We start from the raw sequence: 22154 nt of genomic DNA, 5'->3' as shown, positions 1-22154 counted from the left end.
CAGGTACACCATCACTGCTGTAGGCATGTTTCAGGATTTTTGGATCTTCTCATGGAATGACATCTTCTTCTGATTTATTTGTAATTGTCTGTAAAATGTTCAACAGATGGATAATTGCTTCGTCTGCTTCTATGATCTCTCAAAGAAACTGCATCATGTCGGGCGCCATTGTTGTTTTAAAACAGGAAACACTTGCCAGAACTGAAGTGATCCATCGAAGAAACTCAAACAATTTTAGACTTACCAGCTGATACCAGCCCTATTGCCACCTGCAGATCCAGAAAAAAAACTGCAACATGAAGCTGTTACCCTACGCTCGAGTATATACGCACATTTCATCTGCGTCAGACCCGACCTGACGCAGATGCCAGGATGAGTATAACTTTTATAACTGCTTTCCATTACAGTGCGCAATGCATGATGGGTAACGTAGTGTGGAGCTGGTGTAGCACCAGTGAAAATGTAGGAAGTGACTGTTACAGGACTTAACATCGAACCAAGAATTTAAATTCTTTTTTACAAATGCGTCGCCTTCAGTTCAGCTTTCACAGCAAAATGAACGTTTTACACGACAAAGTAAATGAGTTAGATTTTATTGTGTTTGTCAGACATGCATCAGAAAACCTATTTTTGACTCGCAGAACGGCTCAGTTATATCTACTTTAAACAAATTTCTAAAAAGAAGTTTTCCACTTAAGTGAAACTTTATATCTCAGAGTTTCCTAAATGAAGTTGCTTTAACAGCTGAATCAGTGACATTCTGTCAGATCACACCAGAGTGGAGTGAAATCTTGAGATGCATCTGGTTTTTGAGCTGTTACAGAAGAGCAGCATAAAAGGATCCACATCTTCACCCTTCCCCACTTCTGAGTCTTCCTCCCCTTCTCCGACTTACTGTGCCACTGTTCCTGGCCCCCTGTGGCCTCATTATCACTCAGACTGAGACACAGCAGCCACGTTCAACAGCACAGACACACACAACCCAAGATTTCTATTTCTCCCCATTTTTATTTGATTTATTTTTTACAGCGATTTGCTTTCATCTGAAACACAGATGGTTGGGCACACACACAACGACATGACTAAATAATGTCCATCCCAAAAACCAGAACATGATCATGAAATAAACACATGCTGAACAATTAAGCAGTTACGTAATGCACACATCACCACAAACCTGTAAACACTGACGTACACCGAACACATTCCCACACAAAAATGTAGCCTGAGCTCCAGTTTGCTCCAAACATTAGGACCTGCGAATTACACAACATGCATGTAAAACCCCATGTAAAGCAAAACAGAAAGGATGACATAACATGTTTTTTGTTTTATATAAAACCAGTCAGGTTTGAGACACAGCCATTAAACATAAGCTGAGAAAGGACCGGCTGCTCAGTCTGTCTGTTTTCATCTAATACTTCAGTTCAGGACCAAATAAAAGTTCCTGCCTGTTAGAAAAAGTTTAAGCAGTTTGAACTGAAAATGGGAAAACTTGTCACATATTTCCTTGAGAGTATCTAAACCCTTAAAACTCCACGTCATGTCTGTTTCTTTGTGTGTTTTTTTAAATGTAAAAATGCATGTAGAACTTCAACCTCTTCCCCAGTCAGTTTGAAGCATCATCTTCTCAGTTTTGTCCTATTTCAGCTCCACTTCACTCAGCATCAGCATTATCCATTCATCTGTTAGCTGTACTTGCTTTATACAGTTAAGGAATAAAAATTAATATAGTTTGTTTCACAAAACACAACAGGGTGCAGTGCAGCGGTCGTGAGATTTGTTTCTGATGCCCGTTGGTGGAAACGAGGCTGAAGAAATTTCAGCTCACTTGTTGATCTTTGGCTGCTCCTGATTGGTGGAAAGTTTGACAGGAAGTGACTTCATTGTAATTTCAGAGTAAAAATGAGAGGTCTCTTAGCAACATAGTAGTTATAGTGATATTTTTTAATGGTGAAAATGTGATAAATAATGGCGTCATCATGGATCACTCATTGTGGGTTTACCAGTCTCTGAATAAACACTACGTTTTGGGGCTGGATCGTAAACCTCCTGGATGGGATATAAATGTCTGGAAAACTTCCATAGATCACAGTTTTTCCAAATCTTAACTTTAAATCAAAAGTGCATAAAAACAGTCTGATTTTACTTTGTTTTTTGTCAGAGTTCTAAAAGAATAATAAAAAGCAAGCCAATTATTTATTTATTTTCAATTTTAATTGAATATTTAATGAATGAATAACAAACAGAACCTCTACCCACATGTTTAGCTGTGCTGCTCGTCCCAAAGCAGCATGATTCTTACAAGTTCTTACAAGTTCTACCTTGTAAAGATAATTAATCAGGCTTTTCAAGGGTGTATTATACAACACAAACTGGAATTATTAAAAGGGATAAATAATCAAACACATTTTCTTACTTTTTTGTGCAAAGTTTATTAATCTAATGTACATTTTTATTGATATAAATGTGTTTGTATGTCTTTAAAAATGAAGTTATTATTGTTATCTTTTCATATCTGTGGCTTTCAGATTACAGCTTCATCATCAGCAGGGCCGACGGGTCAGCTGAGGTCAACCACTAATCTCCATGCTAATTAAAATCTAGCTTGTGCAGCTCATCAAAACAATTAGTGGAGAACAATAATGAGACGACTGATGGAATTTAGGAGGGGAGGCAAGATGGAGGGGGGTAAATGATGCATGTGTGTGTGAGTGAAGTATAAATGAGGAGACAGCAGTTCCAACATGCTCGTAGGGCTGCGACACTGCAGAGGTAGACGGCGAGACACGAGCGAGGTCCCAACCTGGTAGAAGATGATAGAGTGAGACAGAGGAGAGGGAAGGAGGGATGAGGCTGTGAGAGGCTTCAGTGGAAGAACAAGAGTGACAAAAAGCATGACTGCTCCCAACGTGATGGGTTAGGAAGAGGGAGGTTGGGACGCTCCGGAGCTAAAGTGGAACAGAGCGATGGCTCTTTTCTCCTCCTGTTTTTCCTCTCTGGGCTTTTTCTTGGTCTCCCACAGAAGAAGCCGCCTGCCAAAATGACTCCTCTTGTTCCTGAGGCAAAAAGGCCTTCGCCAGATCTCAGAGGAGGAGGAGGAGGATTGGCTGACGAGTGTAGAAAGAGAGAAAGAAAAGTAAGCAAGTGCAGATGGTGTAGGTGTTTTTACAGGGTGATTCATTTCACCTCTCAGGCCACTCGGTTCAATTTGAGGAATTCCCTCTGTAGGAGGAGTACTAAATAAAGGACTAGTAGCATCAATACCGATACCAAGATTACTCTTTGAAACAAACTTATTTAACACATTAACAAAGTAATCATTAATACTATATTAAAAATCGACATGTGACTGGTCCGTGTTGTGACGGAGAGCGACTCAAAGCCCATTTATGCTCTATGCAAAAGACTGATATGGAGCATTTTGTCCATCTTTTGCGTCACTTGATCCTTTTTGAACGTAGAGCAGTATAGCTGATGTTTGACCCGTGAAAGGTAAAAATAGGAACCTGCAAAGTATTTATTGGAGGCACAGGCCACCATTGTCTATGCTGCCTCTTTCTGAGTATAAACATTATCATGATCTCTTTCATTGTTGCCATGTTTGTTATTGACTGAAACCGACACTGGACCAGAGAGCCAATTAAATTCACAGGAGACTGGTGGATGTATTGGCTAACAGCAATGACAACATAGGGGAATCATGAAAGTACAAAAGTAGTGATGTTTAAACGGATGTTCCTATTTAGTGGCAGCATAAACAGACCTTATGACTGTTACTTGTGGCTTTTATTTTCATTTTCTGTACAACACTTTGGTCAGGTCTCGTTGTTTCAAAGTGCTTTATAAATAAAGCTAGGCTGGACTGGATCGTCTTAACTTATTGTTGAAAAATCTGACCAATTGTATCTATTACTAATTAAAATAGGTGCTTATCGCAAATATTTTAGGTCATCTCATGATCTCAAGAAAACAAAGCTTGCAGTCTTTTGATAGTTAGAGTTTGTAGTTACCGCTACAAATGGACAGTTTCTCAAGATAATGAGAAAATATTTTATCGCAAGAAAATGAGAATATTATAGCAGTTCTGGCCCATTTCTTCATAGGACCCAAAGGAGAATTTGATTTGAGTAACTCCCGACCACATCAGCACCACTAGTACTCAACTATTACTGGTGCTTGATCATTTCATTGATCAGCTTTACCTATCTATCTATCTATCTATCTATCTATCTATCTATCTATCTATCTATCTATCTATCTATCTACCCTTGTGTCTGTGTAAAGACAGCATTAATATTTTAAATATATTGCATGTATAATTTATGTAAGAATTAAACTGTTTCAGACCTAATAATAACCCCTAGGGGATGTCAAAGGCTATTTTAAAAGCATGAGAAATGTTTTTCCACTAAAACAAATTGTTTCCTGCCAATAACTTTTTACCACAATCTCATTATGTTCCAGTTTATTAAATAATATGTCATGATCAATTGGGTGGTTTTTTTAAGAGCCAAAGGAAAAAAAAAAAAAAAGAAATCCCAAAACAAACAAAATGCACAAACATCATCATTTCCTTCCTCCAGTTTGCACGGGGAAAAGAGGAGGAAAAGAACACAGTTTTGTTTTATTTTCTTCATGAGAAGTAAATATTTGAGAAGAAGATGATGGCATACTGCTGGGACACATACACTCGAGAGCCAGATTGCACACACTACAAAGACACCCTAAAAAATATCAAATGTCACTTATTCTGCTTTTTCTTAAAGTTTGAGAAGAATAACAGTGTCTGAAGGATACCAACGACTTCAAAGAAACCAGAAAAGTCCTTATAAAAATATCACAAATATCACATAAACAATGCTTGTAAGTGAAATAGATTTATTATTCACACTTGTACATGTTCATGCTGTGTTTCTGATCTGTAATCCTAAAGATTAAATTCACAGGAGACTGATCATTGTGATGAATCTGAGGCAAGTCAAATAAAGAAATTAGAGCTGGTGGCTTTTTTAAATAAATACAAACCTGCAAAACAATCTTTTCTTGTACAAACTAAAACACAGATCCATGTGATATGAAGGAAGCTGGAACAATGCTGGGACGGGACAACAGGGCAGCTCGGGTCGTCTGCACTTCATCTTGATGCTTTTAGTTTTTGCTCTATTAGGAGTCTGAGGTTCACTTTTGGGCTAACAGTCGAGTCAGGACATTTGCTACAAGTGCTGCATGTTTTCAGCCGCTGGCTGCTGCTGTGCGTATTTTAATGTTTTAATGCCTGATTTTCAACTCATCTCCATTAATAAACAGTCTTCAGACGTCTTGTGACATAAATCTGGAGCCGATAGCTGAGGTCATATATAGCTGCTCACATGACTTTTCCATTTGGACAATGAAGTGGTGGTCAAACAAACTGAAATAGCTAATATTATTAAAAGAAAGATGTCTGAGGTGGTAGTGTATAAACCTAGATACCTTAAAAAGTTGAGCTATGTGATGACAGAGCCACATAAACTATCCAAAAAAGATTTAAGCTTTGAATAACAGAAACTTCTATTTGTTCTGTTTCCCAATATCATGAATTTTCTGGTTCTGCAACCAGTTTCTACACGTTTAAAAGCTTGGAGGTCTATAAGTTCTTTATGTTACAGCCCCAGGGCTAGGCATGGATGTTTAGTTATTCAGTTTTTTTGTGTGTGGTTGCGAACAAGTGACTGGCTAGTTGTGGTTCTCTGTGATTGGCCAGGTTGGTCAGCTTTTATCACCCCATGATAGCCACATAGCAGAAACTAAACCTAACCAACTGAAGTAAAATTATTTGTGATCTTAAAGAAATGTTGGCAAATGCGACTTTTATTGACAAATCTTTTAAACTGGCAGCTGGACAGCTTAGTTAGAAGGGCACCCATTTCCCAGTAAGGGAGACCTGAGTTCCAACCCACATGGGACAAATATTAACACCTGATGTAATTCGCTTTGGAGAAAAGCATCTGCTAAATAGAAATAGAATAAATACCTTGGCAGGCTATTCCTGAGAGGAGGAAGCCAGTTTCATCATTTATACAATTCGAAGGAAAAAAGTTAACAGAAGACATTTTCCAGCAATCAAGAACATGTTTGCCACATATGCTTTGTTCTATAATGACCTAGGTTGACCACCACTTCATGTTATGTACATAGGGGTGAACACCCGCTATACAGAATAGGCTGTAGCTTTGGAATGATGGCCTACTTTAATCAGCAGAGCTTGGTAGCTTTTAAAGCATTGGGATTCATTCAGGTTGAAGCCAGAAACAGCAGAAATGAGCCAGTCTACCAACATCCACTGGTACTTCAGGTGTCATTGTGTTTGCATGTCCATAGTCCCATCCAGGAGTAGCCGACGTAGCTCCTGGGGGTCTGTCACAGGAAGAGAGCATGTGAAGTCCTGGCAGACGTAGGCGGTGGCGACACCACCCAGCTGGACCATGGAGGAGAGGACGGGCAGTCGCTGGCATAGGAAACTCTCTGGATTCCCATCAGTGAGCATCAAAACCTGCCAGGGAGGACAAAAAAAAATGAGAGGAGGGGAAAGTAAATGCCAGGAGGTTGGCTATAAAGCCAAGGTCAAATACAAAACTGAAGGGATTAGACGTGAGTGTTAGGTCTAAAATTTAAAAATAAATACCAACATTGCGGCAAGCAGTTTTTAGCAAACAACGATTTCGGTCATCGATTGTGTTTATATCCCTTCCTTTTTTTTTTGTTTTTTTTTAAACTTGTCCTGTCCAGCATCATGCCAGCAGAATGATGGTCTGGCTGCTGTGTTGTGCATAACAAATTTGCTTTGCTAAAAGAAAAGCTTGATGGGTATAAGGCTCCTCTTATATCCATAAAAAAAAAGAAGACGATCATCAGGAGCACCTGTAAGAAGATTAATTATCCATAAAAGCCCTAATGGAGACTTAATTTAAGGATTATAGATATTTCTTATTATTATGGACGTAACACTTATTACAAAAGAAATTATATCCAATATTTCTATCTCTAAACTGTAACTACACAAGTTGTTCAGGAGGTTTGGTCCACCTGGGGCCTGTACTACGAAGCGTGATTAACATACCCCGGATTTCTCTCCGTTACCTGGGTTGACTTACCCAGACATTCAGGATCTGGATAAGTTGTACTACGAAGCTGGTTATTAACTCAGTAACTCAACCCCGGGTTTTCCAATTAAGATTAGTGCACGTTCACATAAAAGGGGTGGTGTTTGGAGGGTCTGACCAATCGCAAACATGGACAAACCCTGCAGAGCAGTGTATTTTACCATTAAATAGCAGACTATTATTCTTTAAAAATACAAAGAATTTAAAAATATAATTAGGCTAAAAGCAACACTGTTGCTGCAGCAAAAGCCAGGAAGGAATGCTGGTAGAAAATTGCGACTCCGTTAATGCCTAAGTTCGTCAGGTTATCCAATATTAATTAATGGGACATTATAAACTGACAGCACTCATATCACTGTATTACAGCACAAACATTTCTGGGAATGCTTTATTTATGTCATATTTCCTCAGTTCTTACAAAGGAGCCGCTTCCATGTGAGTGCGTTATATTTTGGAATATCAATTCCTCCATGAATGCACGGATAGTTGTGCGTTCCATAACTCAATGTTTCTGTACTTATGTCATATGTGAAAAAGAATTATCACTATTATTAACCTCCATTTTAGAAGCAACCTCAGTGGAGCTCAAAGGACTTAAAAGGACTAAATCAGTGCAACCATGATTTTCATCACCCGGGGTGAAGGTGTACGAACAGAGGATGTACAGTTTCTGAGACCCACTGACAACTTGTGATTTTAGCCCATATATGGATCAATTTGACAGACTGATCAGCCTACCTGTGGCAAAAAAAACCTCAATGCGATGCACACTGTCTGCGGGACAGTAAGCGCCCCACTACGATGGGTCACGTTTGCTACAGACGGCTCCAACAGCTGACATATGTATCTCAGCCCATTTGTTGAAAATCTCTACCTTTGAAACAGTATGTCATCAGGAAAGTCCAACGCATTGGATCTGTCCCTAAAGACTCTTTCTCTCCTAAGCGCTCCTCTAACTATCCGTGCACCAACGTCAATGGGATCTTCTAAAAATGGGCAGGCCATTTTTAATGAGATCGCTTTTATACTCGCTGATCTCTTATCCAGAACATAACTTGCTCTGGAACAGGTTAGCCGTTCTGCGTCTGTTGCTGTGGTGATACAGCTTGGTAAGAAGTGAACCAGCGTCGTAGTCCAGAAAACCCAGAAATAACCCTGAAGTTACCCCAATAAGAGAAAATCCACTTCGTAGTACAGGCCTCTGAGTAAAGGGCAGTGTGAAAGCAAACCAAACCAAAGGGTGCTAAATATTTAGTAAATTCCCCACCCAACTGAACTGAGTCCCCTAGACTATTAGATGGTGTAGGTGTTTATACACCTACTCCGTGTTTCTGTGTTTTGCCGATTAAATGTGGATATATTCTAAATTAATCCTAAAACAGTCATTGTTGTGAAGAGTCAGAGCCGTGCAGAATGTCATTGCACCATTTGTCCACTAGATAGAGCTCAGATTTTATTTTTTTTATCTGTGTTATGTCTCCAGTTTTAGTGCTTCATTGCGTCGGTAATGCTTTTTTTTTTAAAGTTGCATTGCTAAAGTTGTGCTAATCTAGCTTAAGTTTCTCCCTGTCTATGTTAGCAATAACATTGCTGTGGTTTTGCCAACCCAGCATAGCTTTAGCTAACAGCTTCAAAACCAGCAGGTAACTGCAGAAATAACGTAAGTGTACATTTAAAATGTTTAAAATGCAACCCTGTTCAAGATGACATGTTTTGACGTGTGAGAAAAACAGCTCTGAATTTTAGTTAGATTCATATGAGTTGTGATTTGATGGCAAAAAAAACAAAACAACTGAATAGAGAAAATCTGATTTAACATTAAAGAGCATCAGAGGGCTGCATAAATGATGTTTTGCCAGTAATTTTACTTATTATATTGCTTATAGAATACATCTATGGCCTAAATCTAAAGATAAATTCATTAGAACAATTTGTAGCTATATTAATGCACGCTCCGTAGAAAGCAAAAATTCACAATGTAAATTTAAAATAAAACAAAATAAAGTTGTTTTATTTATATACATTTTTTTAATTAATCAGTTATCATAATTTTTTTCTGCTAAATATCAGAATCGGCCTTTAAAAAATCCATATTGGTCGGGCTCTGGTTCTTTTTGCATCAAATCATTTGAAGGCTTATGTGTCTAAAAAACAGAACTTCTTATTGACTCTGGATCCCCAGTTCAACCTTAATTTGAACCTAATTTTGTCTTAACCCTGAATCTTTGGTTAGTCATCATATTAAGTCATCCATTAGAGGAGACACACAGGTCCCAGTCAGCCACCATACAAAACTGTCTGCAGCCCCTCCATCCTGTCTCGGAGGGTCCCAGGTGGGGTCCTCGTAGCCATTTAGATGCTCATCTGTTCTGGTAGCCATCTGCATGTTTAATGCCATGAAGCTACTAGGGCTCATCTCCTGTTAATGAGGGGCTGTCTCATCACTAGTGATGAATTCTGTTACTTAAACTAATAAACTGTGATGCCGTTCATCTTCATCTTATTCAGTAAAGCTGTTATGTAGAGCTTAGAGCGCAAACTAAACAGAAACATTTTTAGACATTAAAAAACACACGTACAGACGGGGGAAGACCGGTAAAGAGTGTGATGGAATGAGAGCATAATGGTGTGACTGTTGCCATGGAGACAGGAGGATTTCCCTGCCAAGCTGAACATTTTCCTCTCTGTCTTGACTTCTTTTTGCTGTCAGCTTCATGCCAACTCTCCCCAGGTCCAGTACCCATCCAGCCACGTGCCCTCAACTTAAAGGTCATGCTGCAGTCTGTAGAGTGTGTGTGTGTGTGTGAGAGAGAGAGTGATAGAGACTGAGAGCAATAGAGACAGACAGAAAGACAGATTATGTGCGAATGTATACACAAGATGTATGAAGTGAAAGTGTGTTGTCTTGCATCCACACACAGAGTCTGTGTGTGTGGAGCTGCAGTAGACAGCACAGTTGGCTTCACATGAGAGAATAGTCAAACTCCCACAGGGTTAATTCCCTCATACTGGGCACCCCTGATACAAACACACATGGACACACACAACTCCCACCCGTTGAATGTCCCTGCGCTGACAGCTCCCTCCCACTCTGCCAAACCCATTCAGCTCAGACACTTTAAAAGAACACTGTGTACCTGTGCTGACAGGAACTCACAAAAACCTGACTTTAGGAATCATTTTAACTTAGGACCCGGCTAGCATGGACGCTGCTGTCTGGCTGACCTTCTGTCAGCGAGGTAGAGAAATGGAAAACACACTAAACACACTTTTAAGATCTGCTGTCATACCTGAGGAAGAGTGATGGCAGTGACTGTGGATGTGCTGCTGTAGCAGAGCATGAGGCAATCTACTTTCTGCATCATGAAAGAGCCTGCTGTCATCATAACAACCTGGCATCTGAACAGTTATGGACACACACATTCACTGTTGGACATAAAATCTGGCTGCAGACATATGGAGCTAGGACAGGGACATAAGTTTAGTAACTTTTATTTCTCTATTTGTAAGTGTAATAACAGGTTCAGGTACATATCAAATCTACCAACATGAATTGATTGTGCAAGTCAGAAAATACAAGTCAGTAAATATAAGTCAGTTTTGTAAGTACAAAACATTTGTCCTAAATATATTTTATGACTTGTGAAAATAACCTGTTTTTGTGACTTGTGAGAATTACTTGTTTTTTTTTGTGACTTTTAAGAATGACTTGTATTTGACTTGTCAAATTTACTTGTATTTCCTGACTTGTAAGAATTATTTGTTTTTTTGTGACTTGTAAGAATGACTTGTATTTGACTTGTCAAATTTACTTGTATTTCCTGACTTGTAAGAATTACTTGTTTTTTTTTTGTGTGACTTCTAAGAATGACTTGTATTTGACTTGTCAAATTTACTTGTATTTCCTGACTTGTAAGAATTACTTGTTTTTTTGTGACTTGTAAGAATGACTTGTATTTGACTTGTCAAATTTACTTGTTTTTCCTGACTTGTAAGAATTACTTGTTTTTTGTGTGACTTGTAAGAATGACTTGTATTTGACTTGTCAAATTTACTTGTATTTTCTGACTTGTAAAAATGACTTGTTTTTTTTGTGTGACTTGTAAGAATGACTTGTATTTTATGACCTGTTTGGTTTGGTTTTATGGAAACTGCTGAAGTGAATCCCTAGAAAAACACTTCTGTTCTTTATTGAACTGCTTATAAAGAATAGGGCACTTGAATTGATTTCTTTTTAATATAATACTCAGACAGTGACCATCTAATGCAGGGAAAGGTATCATAAAATTTGACTTGTCAACTTTAATTGTATTTTCTGACTTGTTCAAATTACATGTATTTTCTGATTTTTCAAATGTACTTGTCATTTTTACTTGTTGACTTGTTTTTGCGTGACCTGGAGAATTAATCTATACTTGTAGATTTGACTTGTACCTGCACTTATTACAGTTTCAAATACAACACCTATGTCCCTGTCCTAGCTCCATACAGAGGATGTTGCTGCAGCAGGAGACAGGTGCTCCTCATTTCATCAGACGGACACATAGTTCACCATCAGATTCATTCAGCCATCTGAGTTTTTACCAGAAGCAACAGTGGTAATGGAGATATCACTGAATGGGAGTTGAGTAAGAAAAACTGAGCAGGAAAAGAACTAAAAGAGGAGAAAAAAAGAGAAACTGAAGTGGAGTACCTACCAGATTTCCTTTAGTATTTAGTACTCAAAGATGGGATCATGTGCCAGCAAAAGTTGTCCACAGGCAGACAGAAACATGAACCCCAAATATTGATAAAAGGTTTTACAGATCAGGACATAACATATAGCAGAAGTATAACCTTAGACAAAAAGTAGCACATGTTGTAATTACTGAGAGAAAAAAAAGATAAATTACAGAATGGGTGTGTGAAATGATTTTTTTCTGAGCTGTATGGTCTGAACTTGGGCTGAACGTGCAGGGAGGATTGGCAGCTGTCTCCAGTGTTTTCTATTTATGGATGATTTTTCCCACTGACTGACTGCTTGGAAATGACCTTTTAACATGTCCCAGATAGATGAGCGGCAACAATTGCTTCTCTGAGATCATTACTGAAAACTCCACAAACAAATGCTGAGCGGTATGACTTTATATTATTATATATGTGTTATATTATTACTATATATCACAGTATTTTCAAAAATATACTTGTTTCACCGTATTGGTATTATTTGTATGTTTTTTTTTCCAATGGATGCCTGAGTGTTAACCACATTTCCCTCTGAAGAATTACTGCCTTAGAATAGCCTATTCCACCATCATAAGATTTGTACATTGTACAATTCAACGTTTCATGTCCACAATATCTTGGATCCAGTGTCTTGATTTTGACCCTGAATCCATCTTTCTCAGTACATTGCAGAAGCAGGTCTTTGGCTGTGTGGATTATGATGGTGTTGGTTATCTTGATCCACAGCTTTTTTTTTTTTTTTTACCTCTACCAAACTAATCTACATGTTACATCTGATTAAAGTGTCCTCCATCTTTTTAGGTTTTACCTGAGAAATGGAGGGTCAGTCTTGGTTTCATACATTGTGGGTACTCGAAAGCATGTGTGGGTAAGGTGGAGCAGTATATTGCCCATATCACTGCCTCAACAACTTTAGCTCAGAAGCAGAAGATGTTTGGTCCACGTGCAAACTTTTAAACCAAAGTATCTCCACACAACAGATAAAGCTCCCTTTCTTTTGTCTTCTGCAGCTTCACTTTCTCTGTTTATTTTCACCACTCAACATCTCCAGTAACACAGCTGCTCTGCTGCATGAATGTTTGAGTAGTGCAGCAGTGAAAAGGGTCCCCTGTCAAACAGTTTCCTGCTGCACCACACTTCCAATGTTATTTAGGCTATTTATAGAATTACAAAATTTAAAAACCAGTTTTCAGTATGAACTGGTACACTGTCCAGTTGGTTCAGTATGCCTCTCATGCTGTACAAGTCACCAACCCTGGATCCAGCAAAACAGCCCCAGACCATCACACTTCCTCCTCCATGTTTGACAACTGATGCCACACTGTAGAACCATCTCTTCATCTACTCGACTCGTACAAAGATCCTGCGTGATGAACCAAAGATTCATCAGTCCATAACTCCTTCCAGTCTTCAGTAGTCCACTCACCTTTGTACCTTTCGCGCTAATCATTGGACTTGAACAACTTAAATTGCAATAAAAACTGGAAAAACTTTCTTTTTTTCTGTTTTACTGTTAAACTTTTTACTGTTTTATATACACTGAATTAAATACTGAGATGTTCATATAAAAATTATTGCAAATATTTGGTCAGATCCAGAAAGATCACATCGTTTACAGTAATGTTACAAATTCAGGGATTTTAAAAGGATTAACGACACTGGAATAAAATATGCAACAGCTTTTTATGGTCTTGAGGCAATCATATCATGAACATACAGCACACACATGTAACATAAAAAGTAAATTACTTCATGTCAGCTTTGAAAAGACTCATGTTCAGTGACATTTAAGTACTGAATGAAACATTAATCCATGCTGCTGAGGAAAAGATTAAACACTTTAAAATGTCAAAAAATCTGCTCTTATGTAAATCCTATTAGAAAAACAAATTGACTAATGGCTGAAAAATACAACATGCACACGCATGCCTGCTTGTTTGCTGCTCAAAGTGAGTATGAATGAGTACTGGAGTGTGTTCTAGCACTGCGCTCTGTCCTTTGTCTCACAGGACATCAGTTCTCAGATGCTGACAGTCTCTACAAGAACCTCTTCACTAAATCAGCGGTGTCGGCAGTGAGATGTGAGGACGCCTCAGTGTCTGAGAAGAATTAACAGCCTCTCTCTTCAATCAGGCCCTGACACCTACGACATACTTCATCAGCTTATGTTGCGTTTAAGATAAAAAGGGAACTCTCATCTGTTAATGTCGTAAAAGTCACATCAAGTTAAAATGCTATGGTGATCAAATCTGACATATCGGGTTTGCAAGGACAAGGCCAGACGCCTTGACTGAAACCGGATATATTTGTTATGAACTATGTAAATCTTCTGATGGACTTCTACAAAGGGAAGTTGACATTTCAGAACACCAGCAGGAATATGTTGAAGACAAATAAATAGGTGGGTTTTATGTGACGTCCCGTCTACATCATAAATTGGAGCTCAATGTATACCAGAGTGTGTGTGGCAGACGTGTTAATCACTGGAATATGCCTTACTCAGCATGCCTTTGTCTTGTTCAAATTGTTCAAATCCTGATACCGACTGACGTTACTTCAGGGTTTCTTGTGAGGGAGAGCGAACTTTTGAAAAAAAGTTACTTGCAAACCTTCAGTTGAGTTCAAAAGCATACCAGAGTTAGCAAGATCACTTGGTTAAAGGTTTGTAAATCACTTACTTTTAGCTGGTTAGGGTCCTTCTCTGTTAGCTTCTGATATGTTGTGGGTAAATTAAACCTCACAGGGTGATAAAAGCTGTAGCTGCCTTCTTGTTTTACTTGTCAAGATTATAGTTGCTAAGCAAAAAGCCGACAACAAACACGCGAGTCGAGCTAATTAACTTTTGTTTCAGTTAATTGCTTCATTTGGCCTCATCTTCATGGGAGCCATGGAGTAGAAAAGTTCTTTGCACATGCTAGGAAGCATCAATCTTAACATGCAGGGAGAAACTCAGCTAAAAGACTTTACCAAGCATTTTACCAAGGAAATCATTTAGAAGAGATGTTGGGTTACAGAACTGACGAGTATTTCTCAAATTCAAAGTCTTTCTGGGATACTGTAAAAACATCAGGCTCAGCCTTTTTAAGGGATCTTGTGCATGAATTCACATCTAAACTGTGATAATACTCGGGCATTCGCTTGCATATTTTAGCCCTTACAAAGCAATGTGCTCTATGTAAGGTTTCCATAGAGGATAAGGGATAAAGGGGAGGATAAGAATGGAGCCAAGTTGGAGGACCAGTTGTGGCCGTGTGTTCTTACAGTCTGGTAATTGGCCATCACAGCAGGATCCATGAGAGGGACAACTAATGTCAGCTTAGCCTTGTTTATTTATCTATTTACCTTGTATTTGGGTCACAGTGGTTTTCTAACTAAATCTAACCCCTCTGTTCCACCAAACGTGGTAGGGCTGAGGAAATGCTGCAGAGTGGCACCGCCGAGCTTTCCGCCTGGCACCCTGTCACACCAGATGCGTTTCAGAGCAAAGCGCCTCTGCCTCGGTTGGATTCTTCAGTTCACTCGATCACATGAGAATTGCAACATCGCACATAAACCAGCAATAGGCTAATTAGCCAGTCCGACTGGGTTTCACGTGCTTGTTCTTTATTTCTATGTAGTAGGGATGTGTGGTGTCGAACAAAATGCTGCTATTTTCCAACTCCAAGATAAACGTCTCATCATCCATGGTGTCAAGTATCATGTAAGACCCTCTCTCACCTGATGGCTTGGTGCCCGTGCCTCTGTTTATGACGTAAAGCTTATGTTTCAGAGTAAAAGACGATCCAAAGAGTGCGTCATGGTGCTTCAGGGGGTGGTGGAAGCACTCTGATAAGGGGTAAGCAACTCTATGTGCCGTAAATCACCTTATTACATGTTTAATTAAACGGGACATTTTACTGGGGACAGTCCTTAGCCCTTAGGCTTCACCAGTGATTACACATTGCATTTGGTGGTTTTTACTTATACTTCAACACTTTATCTTGTACCTTAACAATGCAAATGTACAAAGATTGATTTACTCCAGAATAAATAAAGTCCTTGCCAGATACCTTTTTCCTGATACAGTTAATTATAACACTTCAACTCTGCTGAAAGACAGATGAACTGTAGTGACCCCTGAGCACCACTAACAACTCTCTTAAAGTGTGAAATTAAAGACTGCTGGACTCCATCAGGGTGTTTCATTAGCTCTCTGCTGTACAGCGAGCAACAAGACCATGAACTTGGGTGTCTATAGAGAAACTGGGTATAATGTCACAGACAGTGAAAAGATATGGGCTGTTACGTGACACTGAAGAAAATCTGTCCAATAGAACTGAATTTGAGGATATATGCTATCGTATTGGTACCCATATGTTGTCTTATTTTTTTAAAAAAACATTTCAATGTTCTATGTTCAGAAATGTTGGGTACACAAGTCCAAAAGGAAATTATTCTAAATCTCTTTGTCCACCAACTTCATTGTATTTAGAAAATATGAACAATTTTACCATTTGAGTCTAAGAATGACAGAAAAGTTTTTAGAACATACAGGGAACACTGTTCAGTAAGACTGTACAATCAGCAGATTTGGTAAGGGTGTCAGGACTGGGTATAAAAGGAGCTTCCACCAAAGGATGTTACACACTCCACAAAAACAGAAATATTTGTTCTTGTCATGTTGCAGAGAACAAAAAATGACTACATTTGGCTCTTAGCTCTAGTTTGGAAGTTGTTGCAGCTTTTTTCGAAAGATCTCGGTAGACCTTTTTTCTCATGTGGTGTCAACCAATCAAAAAATTATATGACAACATGACATATTTGGTTGCTAAGGAAGAGGGTAAGTTGTAGGAGTGACCAAAATCCACCAAAGGCAGATTATAGCACTGCCTCCTGGTGGAAAGAAGGACTAATGCCCTTGAAATGTCCAACCTGTGATGTCCTTTCTGTCTAGTGTAGAGGAGTAGAACAAATAATTTGTGTGGCATCTTATAGTGATAGTTTATTGTTTTGTAAATAGTTGTACAAAAACCGCCTGAGAAATTGCTGCATTTTGATGTAAAAACCAGTTGTAAAAAAAAAAAAAGTTGTAAAAATGGTTAGCTTAACATGTTTGATGTTTTCACACTAAAAAAAATAAACTTTTTCCCTAATCGGATTTGAGGGGGGGGGGGGGGGGGGGGGGGTTGGTAAGAATAATACCAAACAAGGCAGGTAAACTGTTTTAAGGTTTAAATATAAGGTTGAAAGTTTCTTGTGACATATGAAATAACCAAGCCAGAATGACCCTGGTTCTTGTTTTTTTCATCTGGAGAAAACTAATTAATTTCTTTGTTTTGTGACATATGCAATGGCCTTTAGTCTTTCCAAGCAAGGAGTTGTGGCTTTCTAATTTATGCCAAACTCTGTTAGAGACACAAGTTCAGCTCCGATTGACAGAAAAAACAGCAGATGAGTCATGTTTTCGCTGTTTTTTGATAAAAACTGAAATCTGGCTTCAGATTACAAAAACACTCAGATAAAGCAGCAAATCCGTTATGGTTTGGGGGTCAATCAGTGTCCACGTCCAAGCCAACAACTGACATCTGGACAACATGTGGCCCACAGCAGACTTGCCATCACCCAAGCCAGACTGGCAACTGAAATATGGTTCTCTTCTAGCCCACTCAATACTTGCCAGTGCTGTAAATAAGCCATAAGTGCCAAAAGTAGCCCAGATATGGCCCAAATATGTCTGCTATCTGGGAGGACTTTGTCTCTGTTGTTTTTAGGCTTTTCTTAGTTGTATAGTCGACATTAAGTTTTAAATTTGTTTATAAGTTTTAAATACAGTGATGTAGGTTAGTGAAAACACTACAGAATAAATTAAGATTTTACTTTGTATGTGCTGCCTAGATTACCACACATATCAAGATATTAAAAATTTGTAGTTTTTTTGTCACATTGGGCCAAAATACTTTAGGGCTTATTGTTTCAATGTCTTTTAAAAGACAATGTCAATTTAACCTAAATCTAAAACACCTTTTTCAAATGTTATTTATATTCAGCGACAAATCAAACATAATTCTAAGCTACATTTGGGTCTGTTATTCAGAGAAATTTATTCAATGTCTTTTATGGCTGATGAGTCTGTACTGACTCATCAGAACCTGAGGATGGTTCTAAGACAGGAGGATGAAGAGAAAGAACTTTGTGAACCATGGAGACAGAAGTAAACACAGCTGTATCACTGCTGCTGGATTTAACGGTGAGGTGGATGGAGATGCTCACCAGAACAGGAAAGGTGAACAGGCAACCCAACAGAACACAATCCAAACCATTCTTCTTTGGATAAATGATCTAAACAAGCTGTCTGTGCTGACTGAGCCGCTTGTAAAGTAGCTGTATGCAGATTAGAGAAATGTTGATGCAGGATGCTCTTGAAAAAGAGTCGCCCACTAAGTGTAAATGAGAATTTAGAGTTGGCACTGATAATGAACAAAATGCTCAGAGCTGCTTTCCATCCTTTCACTGCCAACGAGATGCTGGCTTCAGAGTGCTTCCAACTGTTTGTAGCAGCACAAACTGTGTAGTTATTCAGTAGTTTTAAACAGCTTTTTAAAAAACTTTACATGACAGTTTTGGCAAAGTTGTCATGATTAAAATATGAACTCACTGTCCATGTTATGTCACTCTTGCTAGTACCGGGTTAGGCTGCCTTTACTTTGAAAACTGTTTAGTTTAGAGCCTGAGTTTCTTCTACTTCATCTTGGTTAGTGGCTGTTTTGTTGTGACTATGTGCTATTGTTCAGGCGTTTTAGTCTACTTGCACTTTGGTAAAGTGAAAGCAAACCAAAAAAAACAAAGTTGCAAAACCTTTCAGAAATATCCCATCCAATTAAACCGAGTCACCCGGACTATTCTGGTTTAAATGCACCCTGAATGTGGTAGCTAGTTAGTCTTGACATGCTCTACATCACTTTGTTGTTTCACTGGATGGCCCATTTGTTTTCATACTGTAAGCAAACCTCACCAGGGTTCAAGTGCAAGTGAACCAAAACTCTTGGTTTTAAGCAAACCAAGTCTCAGTCTGCACCAGACTGTGAATGAGCGTTCACATTACTCCAAACAAACAGTACTATCCGTGGAAGCAGACCCGGGCTTCTTTAAAGCAGGCTAAACAGCACCAGTGTGAATATGCCCATATGCCTCTTGCTTCATCAATCTGAAGCTCAGTTTGAACTCCAGAAAGTGGTCTTGACCATGTCTACATCACTAGATATATTAAGTTGCAGCAATGTGATTAATTGATAAACTATTTGTGTTTATAAGCAATTGAGGAGCTGGACCTAATAAAGTGACCACTCAGTGTACAGTTTCAGTTACATCCAACACTATTTCAAAAACCTTCACTATTAAAAGTAATCTGAAGGTAAAACCCATCTCAAAATACTCATATTTCTGAATTATCTAAATAAAAAAGGCAATATATGAGCAAAATGTCTGCATCTGCAGCTGAATGCTCTGGTGTATTGATAAATACACAACCAGGCCTTCTATCACAACTCTGAGCTTCTGAGAGCTGATAATGTCCTCCAGACAGCTCCAGGATGCTTCCCTTTAAGCTAACAGAGGTGTGGACAAACAGAAATGCTGCAGATATACAGACAGGATACAACCACGGCAACATGATTTCAGTGTATCTCAAACTACACCACAAACGCTGCCCACTATCTGCAGGATCCTCCCCCGTAGCTGTATGGATGTATTTGTATTAGAGGATAAAAGGAATATGCATCATTTTAGATTAACAAGTCGAAGGCGAATGGATTAAGATAAGGTGGTTATGTGACAGTGAATACTAAATCATGATGTGCAAAATAAAGAGTGAAAGAGTGGAGAAATAAAGAGGAGGAGAGGCGATTTAATTGCATACCCGGTTGCCAATAAACTTTCCCACAGCTGTCAGTCAACCTGGCTTTTGTTCTCTTAGTGGTTATTGAACTTAGCAGGTCATTAAGAGAGAACAAAGGGATCAATTCCCAGCACAAAATAAAAAATAAAGCCAGACAAAAATAAACACGTGGCCTAACAAGGAGCTTTGAAAAGTGACCGGAGGGACTGTGATGGAGAGAGGGAAAGAACAAGAAGGGCAACAAGGAAGCAGATCGAAACAAAAGGAGTTCACTGAGGAGGACTGTGGGACTGCTGAGGTGTAATCCTCCTCTGCACCGTGGTGTACCAGCGCTAGTTAGCCTCAAACTGGGCTCTTCGTCTTCATCCGGCTCAATCACTCCTCCTCTCTGCACTTCATGTCACCCTGCCAGTTCTTCCCGATGTCTCTAAGGTCTTGTTAGGGATTCCAAGTTGTTTCCCTCCATAGATGTTTTTAAAGGGCTCTCTCTCCTTTTAAAAAGCTGTATTCCTCCTTTCCTCTGTCCCATTTATCCTCTATTCCACATCGTTGGGCTCTCCTCTCTGAAAGGCCAAGGGGAATGGGAACCAAGACCCTTTTACATCTTGTTTTGTAAATCCTACAAAATCTCTGTAATACTTTTCTGGTACTTCTTAACACCAACCGCAGACACCTCCACCAGGATCTGATGCTCAGCTTTCTTTACCAAAATACTCTCCAAATGGTCCACGTAAAACAACTGCCTGGTTGTTGTTGTGTAACATCAACATTGAGTCGCATGTACGGTGTTTGGGGGTAAAAACACTGTACACAATAAGCCATACTAACAGAGACACTCAGGCCAACAGCTGGGGGGTTTCATTGGGAGTTGTTCTTGTAAAATGTTATTTAACACATAAGACACATTAAAAAAAGATCTTTCCTCAAAAGAACTCTGAACTGCAGTTAACTCCACTGCAGAGATGCTTTGACCAGAACCAACCTTAAATATTTAATCTTCATGTTTGGCTCTATATTACTTCCATTTAGTCCTACAGGTTTCGGATGTTTCCTGCTGCAGCACACCTGAAACAAACTGGTGGGTCAACATGTTTGGACAGAACTTGACAAGCTGTTGAGGACAGCCACTTGATTTGAATCAGGGATGTTGGATCAGGGACACGCCTAACACCTGCAGGACTGCAGCCCCCTGCAGCCAGACATTCCTGATCTATACTCATGTCCATAAGTGGTGTAAATCACATGTTAAATCACAATACGAAATTGCATCAATTTAAAGGCCCCCTATTGAACTTTGGTACCTCCTAACAACTAATTCATCATCCATCTTGCATCCTGCCAGTACTCTCAACTCTCACCAGCCAGTAAAAGTCAGGACAACATCGGTTCTAGGATTGTTTCCAGTTACTGGAACTATCACCGTTTTGTAGTCAAACTCTCTAAAAATCCTTTTAGTGATAATCCAATAATGATCACATTCTTACTTTTAACAGAATTTAGCTGCAATCTGTTGATATCCAATTTGCCTTCAACTCTAAAACAACTTCTGCTAACTGCTAATCTCCAACTCTGCAGCATCACAGGTGACATCCATCCACAGTTCTGGTTACTTATAACATCTTGTAGGGAACATCTACCCATTACCTGACCCTGCTAACACAGTTGCTAGCGTAATTGTTTGTTTTGTTTAGTTAAAAAGTTTGTCAAGTGGTCAAACCAGATGGAGAAAATAAGAGGCAGAGGTGGAAAAGGACAAAGAAAATAATCTCACTGAGAAACAGAATTGTGGTGCTTGGGAACAAGATAAATAGCACAGATCCACAGCTGGGCTGGTTTTTGACTCTGTTGTAGTACATCTGCTCATTTTCCTTCATATTATGAAGTATATTTTTGGACTGAGTGGATTCATCTTACTTGAATTTAAAAGTCACTAATCCAACAAAGCTCATGAGCAGTTTTCCAGTGACTGAAAGCAAGTCTGTTGATTACAAGCCGGTGTTGTGCTGAAATCCAATCCCCTGCAGGATCATTCATGTTCATTATACTGATTCCCAAGCTGCAGGGTTTATCAAGTCGATATATACACAATAAAGATTTTATCCAACCTGTGAAAACCTGCAGTGGGCTGAATTATTTGGCATTTTGTTAGGAAGGAGAATAGACCCAAACTAATTGTTAAAGATTAGTCCAACAATGTGTGTCTGGAAATGCAATCCTTTATACTGGTACCCTTAAAGGGAAATCTAGCATCAGTTGAAGCAGGATGCTCAAAGTATGACATGTTGTCAAATGACAACCCAAAAATCAGCATCAGCCATCAACTTCACATTCTCTGCTCCCTGTACTATTAAAAATGAGACTTTCAATTATACATTAATACTGATCAGGTGGACACATCCACTACAGTGTAA

General features: G+C 39.0%; 1 protein-coding gene across 3 annotated transcripts in view; it reads right to left on the bottom strand.

The window, feature by feature from the left end:
- Window positions 1–5756: 5756 nt before the first annotated feature.
- spata20 (spermatogenesis associated 20) overlaps window positions 5757–22154 on the bottom strand; it is a 57790-nt gene continuing 41392 nt past the window's right edge. For 2 of the 3 annotated variants that reach the window (XM_041974512.1, XM_041974513.1), the window contains exon 16: window positions 5757–6535. In XM_041974512.1, the coding sequence (XP_041830446.1) occupies window positions 6341–6535 (195 nt within the window). In that variant the 3' untranslated portion in view covers window positions 5757–6340. The remainder of the gene's footprint in view (window positions 6536–22154) is intronic. The other variant, XR_006008966.1, reaches the window with a different exon arrangement.

The sequence above is a fragment of the Melanotaenia boesemani genome, chromosome 21 (genome assembly GCF_017639745.1).
Source record: "Melanotaenia boesemani isolate fMelBoe1 chromosome 21, fMelBoe1.pri, whole genome shotgun sequence".
Taxonomy (NCBI): Eukaryota; Metazoa; Chordata; class Actinopteri; order Atheriniformes; family Melanotaeniidae; genus Melanotaenia; species Melanotaenia boesemani.
The sequence above is the reverse complement of the archived record's forward strand: the minus strand, read 5'-3'. Positions and strand labels throughout refer to the sequence as shown.